General features: G+C 42.0%; 1 protein-coding gene across 3 annotated transcripts; it reads right to left on the minus strand.

Moving 5' to 3' along the window:
- Positions 1-782: 782 nt before the first annotated feature.
- On the minus strand, positions 783-5,551 carry LOC118397544 (serpin H1-like). Of its 3 annotated transcripts, none has more exons than XM_035792428.2 (6): positions 5,395-5,538; positions 4,320-4,381; positions 2,621-3,243; positions 2,380-2,478; positions 2,023-2,255; positions 783-1,855 (listed from the first exon to the last, which is right to left on the minus strand). In XM_035792428.2, the coding sequence occupies exons 3-6, from the start codon at positions 3,204-3,206 to the stop codon at positions 1,553-1,555; spliced, it is 1,221 nt and encodes a 406-aa protein (XP_035648321.1). In that variant the 5' UTR covers positions 3,207-3,243; positions 4,320-4,381; positions 5,395-5,538; the 3' UTR covers positions 783-1,552. The 3 variants fall into 3 exon arrangements, with proteins under 3 accessions (XP_035648321.1, XP_035648319.1, XP_035648320.1); XM_035792426.2 differs by having other exon boundaries at positions 4,338-4,381; positions 5,395-5,537; XM_035792427.1 differs by lacking the exon at positions 4,320-4,381 and having other exon boundaries at positions 5,395-5,551.
- Between the last annotated feature and the right edge of the window lie 1,035 nt (positions 5,552-6,586).

Genomic DNA, 6,586 nt, shown 5'->3' on the forward strand with positions numbered 1-6,586 from the left:
CAGAAGGAAAGGGAAAGTATTCTCCACATGGTTCCTCTATTCACCAGGAGATGGCGCTGAGAACCTCTTGCTCTTTCTGTCCCCTCCATTCTCTTTGTCCTTTACTCTCTACATTGTTTACGGGCATATGATGATGGAGTGCAACTTTGTTTCTAACACCCCAGATTATACTAAATGTCTGTTTTTTATAATTATTTATGGTTGATTAACAGTTTCTGAAACAGTTTCGTGTCTAAGGTCTGTCAATTGACAATAGAGATGTGTCATAAATTTGACATCCTTGTTGAGTAGATCTTTCTCCCTGTTCACCATGTTAACCTTGCACTCCAATCTCACCCAGCTCGGTTTATTAGCTCTATAATGGGGATTTCCTAACTTAGTGAGCTCTATACAAAACTTAAACTCTGACAGTACTAACTGTATTAAAAGTGGGTATGGTCTGTAAGATTGGGGAATCTTTTGGAATTTTGTGCCTTTCGCAGGTTTGCAACTTAGGGTCTCCGGGGAAAGAATCTCCACATCCATTCTGTAGACAGAGGAATGTTGGGCCATCAGCCCGACTGGAACGAGTATCATTCTCCTCACTGAACCCAGACAGTTAAGACACGTTCTGCACAATTGCACACTCAGTGCAAAATGTAGTTAATTTCAGAGGCTTGCATCCTGATTATGGCCCCTTTACTATGCAACATTAACCCTTTCTTGATCATGATGTATCAGTATGTTTGAGGAAACTGACCAGATTCTTACTTGGATAAAGTCAATGTTAAGCAGACACCAAGTTTATTTTAGGTTTCTTTTTATTGAAAAAAAGAAAGAAAGAGTCAAAAAGGACACCACATTGTATTATGGCAACAGTCCAAGGTTTAGTGGTAAATGCCTACAACAGTCATACAGTTTGGTTGACAAACGGCATAGATCATTCAATCAAATCAAAGACTGCAGAGGAACAGTTTCAGTGCAGCTGGGAGGCAAAAACAACTGAAAGCATGAGAAATGTCATTTGCAGGGTGGAAAGTGGAAAATAGTATGACATGAAATTAGCTTGTAGTACACTTGTGCAACAAACCTTTTTCTCTTTAAACATTAAAGATAATGCAACTAATCACGCATATCACAAACCCAATAAGAGAGAGAAGCCAAACCAATGCTGGTGAAAAGAATGGTGGAAAATGTCTGATTTTATGGAAGGCAAAAATCAGAGAGATCATACTTAATATAAGCATGCTGTCGGGTCGTCTGCTATTCAATGTTCAGGTACTCTAAAAAGGCACTTGTGGTGTTCAGATTTTTCCTGAAATGTATTGAAATGCAGACTGACAATGTTATTGATTATGGCGCATTGTAAAGGCCAAACAGCATTTATTTGAACGTATATACTCCTGTTCCCTGGGAGTGCTTAATGTGTCTGATACAATAGTAGGTCTAGATATTCAGTCCACAGATGCCCTATTGGAATGTGTTCTTGGGGTAACAGTCAAACCATAATACACATACTATTTCCTGGCATGATTCAATCAGTAACCGTATCTCTCAAACTGTCCATTAACTATTACAACTCGTCACGCATCTTGTCTCCTTTGGGTCGCACCATTCTGCCGATGAAGAGGATGGAGTTGGTCTTGTTGTCCTTCACCAGGAAGATGAAGGGATGGTCAGCATAGAACAACTTGGGGTTCCTCAGCTTCTCACTTCCGAAGATGCTGGTGTCGAAGGGGTTCCCCTCGATGTCCCACTCCATTGAAGAGGCGTGGAACACGTTGGAGAGGTACAGGTCCTTCTTGCCGGAGATGTTGGACAGATCGGCCTTGGTTTTGTCCACAGCGTCGGTCAGACCAAGTTCACCAAGAGTTTTCTGGAGAGAAGTGTACAATAGACAGTGAAATATGGAGAAACGTTTCATATGTAAGTCAAATATGTTCTTTCAAAGTCAAGCTTGCGAGTTGAGTCATAGTTTATGAGATAAGTCTTTAATGACCCTTAAATCTATTGCAAACAATATAATTGCAATGATGTAATTACCTGGAGGTTGTGGCTAACCTCCATGCTGACTTTGGGCAGAGAGATGGCCACGGCCCTCTCCTCCATCTTGCCCATCCATGTTTCCAGCTGCTTGCGGGTCAGCAGCTTCTCCAGCCTGTCAAGGGGTTCCAGGTGATAGGGCATGATGAACACCAGGCTGGACTGCTTCTGGCCCAGTGGCATATCCAGCACAAACAACCTGTTCTCTGTGTCATCATGGAACTTATAGAGACCTGTGGAACACAGTCATGGGATGAGAATAGATGAGTCAAGTTCTCTTGATAATGATGTAGATAATGTCTTATATTAAGGCTTATAGTACGGTACGTCTCTATTCAAAAGGTTAGTGAAACCTACCGGTGCGATGCATCATGGGAACAGAGACTGTGAATGAACGGGTCACCAGGAAGCCACGGTTGTCTACCATCTTCTCATGGAACTTCTCATCCCAGTGAGCTGGAGACAGAGGATAATGTTTTCTAAAGATATTCACATCTCATAATCTTACTGTTTAATACACCCCAATATTAACAGTAATAACAGTAGTCAAAGGTACTAACTACTAGGCTACTGTGTGTTTTTGAATAACTCTACTTACGCTTGAAGAACATAGCGTTGGCGATCGTTGCTCCGTCAGCATTCTGCACATCCTTGGTGATCTCAGGCAGCTTGCCGTCTGTCGACTTGGCCGCCCATTCGTTGATGGAGTTCACTGCGCTCCTCTTGTCCCTGAGGTTGATCTTCGAGTGGTCATAGTTGTAGTGCTTCTTGCTGCTCTTCACAAAGTTGTCGGCGAAGGTGACCGAGCTGGGGCCGTAGAGGCGGTTACTGATCTTCCATGTGACGTTCCGGGTCTTGGGGTCGCTGACCTCAGTCAGGAGCTCTGACAGGCCTGTGTGCAGGTGCTCATCCTTCAGGGCATCAGCGCTGAGGACAGACTTGACCTGGGAGGCGGTGGAAGCCTTGCCCCCGAGAGCCACCATGCCAAGGGAGGAGGCCACCACCACAGGGGATATCAGGATGTTGTCAAGGCCCTTCTCCTTGGCCACCGTGTGGTAGAGGCTGAAGGCCAGGTTGGCGCTCTTGTCAGCCATGGTGGTGGCATGGCTGCTCAGCTTCTTCTTGTCTTCTCCGGAGGCCGCAACGGCCAGGAGGCACAGAACTACTACGTTGGTTACCCACATCCTTTCTGTCTTCTGGTTGTTGAGCAGCTATAGAAGTCTGAAAGCAGACAAAAATACAATAATGTTGGAAATCCTGTGTTGGTATTTGAGGCCATTGTTTCAAAGGGTTTATTTTTGTATACGCTGAGTATGTTGAGGTTTTGCCCTCAGAAAAGACTCAATTTGTCGGGGCATGGGTTCAATAAGGCATCGAAACCGTTTCACAGGGATCCTGGCCCATGTTGACCCCAATGCTTCCCGCAGTTGTCTCAAGTTGGCTGGATGTCCTGTTGAGTGTGAAAACCCTAGTAATGTTGCAGTTCTTGACACAAACCGGTGTGCTTGGAACCTACCATACCCATTTCAAAGGCACTTAAATCGTGTCTTGCCCATTCACCCTGTGAATGGCACACAAACACAATCCATGTCTAAATTGTCTAAAGGCCTAAAAATCCTTCTTTAGCCTGTCTCCTCTTCATAACAAGTGACATCAATAAGGGATCATAGCTTTCACCTGGATTCACCTGTTCAACTTATGTCATGGAAAGAGCAAGTGTTCTTAATGTTTTGTTTACTGAGTGTAATGTGTTATTACAGTGTGGTTTTAGAATGAGGTCCCACAAATGCAGCAATTAAATGACATTAGCCACCACGTTGGCTGCATAAATGAATGTGTTCCAATTTTAGGCAGCCATGTTTCTAGCCACGTCAGCAGCTGTAGAAATCTTGAGCTATAGCAGCAGCCAGGAGTGCTGGGCTCTGACTGAGGGTGTAATTTGATTCCTCTCTGTGCTCTTGTTAATTGTAGAACAAAAAAGCACTCAATTTCTAAAATAAAATATGATATTCAGAATTTCTCAGAGATATCATTACAGCACACATTTGTCAATAGATCATGTCAACATAGAACCTATGGAGGTACTTTTTAGCTGTTACTAACAGGAGCCCTCTTTTCTTTGCCCGACTTGTTCAAACAAAAGGAACAAATATGTATCCTCAGGATACATGTGGAGGAGTGGCTTCTGATCAACCCTTTGATTTCCCACTACTTCTAAATTGCTTTCCTGCCTTCAAAAACGTGGCTGTGTAGCTTTTTTTCACAGATTCTGAATGTTTCACTTTGTATGTCTTTACATCATTCTCTTGGGATACCTTGAAATGTTTTCATACTGATGTCAAGGTTTTCGTTTTTCATTCTGAAAGAAAAGAGGTGCATGTGGTAATCTCCATAGAGCAGGTGATAAAGCATTAGTCAAGACTCATACGGAGTTATTTTATTACTTCTACATTTTAATATTCTTTCCATCTTCCCTTGATATAGGGTCCATTGTTGAAAACATTTTGTATTTGATATTTTCTTGAATAATGATCCGTAGTTAGGTATATCATGCATACACACGCAAAACTTCTCTCATTGGTCAGTGCATGTCCCAGGAAAACTTCCATCCAATCAGAAATGCCACAGTGGAACAGCATCAGTTCCACAGAGAACCAAGTTCGGATTTATTATAACATCCCACCACTCCCAAAATCATCTATGCAATGTTAGTCAGTAGCAGTTCTGCTTGTTTGTGTGTGCAATTACCCTCAAAAAGGCACAGTGATGCTGAAACGTTGGTGTTTTACGTTGGTGTTTTACCCAATAAATTACTGGCACACATACATATATATATACACATGGCAGTTATAACTGTACTTTGAGATAATATCGTTGCTTTATGATGCATGTTGATGTTTGGTTTACAATTATTCAATAAATTAAGAGAGAACCAAAAATCATTGCATTAACTATAACTTGATTAACTATATATAGTTAATCAAGTTAATGCAATGATTTGTAGTTCCCTCTTAATTTATTGAATAATTTAAAAAAAACTATCAACATGCATCATCAAGCAACGATATTATCATTATTAGTACACTTATAACTGCCATATCTAATACCCTTTACAGATACATTGCATGAACATCAATGCGGCATCCTATCAGCTACTCCAGTTCTCACCAAACAGTTGAGATAGGAAATATGTCATTTTACTAAACGTAAAGACTGAATCAGAATACATTCCACAGAGTTATGTTAAAAAGAGTGCCATTTCAGAACCTTAATGCATGCACTGTACTTTGACTTTAAACATTAAAACAAAACAGCTTTCCCAACAAACCATGGTCAAAAGAAAGCCTTCTCCCAGACTCTCCCAATCCTTACCTGGCAGCGTTTTGCACGATCTCTCTCAGCCCTCACTCTTTGGGTTCGCTCGTCTGTTGACTGATCCTACAGTTTTTTCTCTGGCCTTTATAGACCATGGAAAAGAAACTTCTGGAAGTTGGGAATGGGCTATGCAAATGTAAAAACCTATGTGTCTCCTCTGGAGAGGAGACTTCAGACCTCCCCTGGATCCATTTGATGCAGTGCTCTGCATGGTCCTAATGCTGTAGGCTGACTCAATCACACACACAGCTTTCATCATATTAACTTTCACACATTTTCTAACTTTCACCAGTACAATAGATATGGGTATGGATGTGGTCATTTCGTTTTTATACATAAAAGTGCAAGAAAAGTACAGTACAATAGTGTGGATACGTGCATGTCAGTGATGATATCCCTTTGGCTTCCTCTTGTAGTTGTGAATGGGCACACCGGGCACAATGCTCATATGCATGCGTATACGTGTATTGTATTTTCAATAACCCTGTTAAAAAGCAATGACTATGGAAGGGAATACACATGGCATTTATAACAGTCGTTGTAACCGTAGTTACTATAAGTTTGTAAAAGTAGTTACAGTTTCCGCCTCTCCATCACACACCCCTCCCCCATACTGCCACGTCTTCCTCTGCCGATTGCAGGCTTGTTTAGGATGGGGGTTGTGGAGCAGGAGCTATAGCAACAGTGCTGTAGAAATCAAGCTCTGCCTAAACACGTCCTCACCAGTCCGAATACAAGCAACTGAAATGGCTTTTTACACCATTTAAACGAAAAGTAATCTTTTATTGTAATACAATGTGAAATTCTGCCGGTACCATGAATAACTTATATAGTGAAATGTAATTCTGATGCCATCAGTTCACATCATTTCACGGTGCTAGTTTTTCTCCAGAAACGCACATTTTTTGCAACCCTATTTTAAATTACCCTCACATGCCAGCTGATGAGAGCCTTGCCTTTTGGTGATCGGGGGAGAAGGTTCCCCGAGGCTTCTACAAATGTAACCTCGTTCCCACACCCATGCCACTGTTCCATGTCCACACACCTTCCCCCAGGCTCCGTTTTTTAAATTCTGTAGGAGTTAAATACTCTGAAATTCCTCAGCACCTGCATGAGGCAGGCCAGGCCGAGTTCAAACTAGCCTGGTCCAATCCCCAATGGATCTTATCTAATGCAAAGATGCCCCTAT

This window comes from Oncorhynchus keta, chromosome 18 (assembly GCF_023373465.1).
Source record: "Oncorhynchus keta strain PuntledgeMale-10-30-2019 chromosome 18, Oket_V2, whole genome shotgun sequence".
NCBI lineage: Eukaryota > Metazoa > Chordata > Actinopteri > Salmoniformes > Salmonidae > Oncorhynchus > Oncorhynchus keta.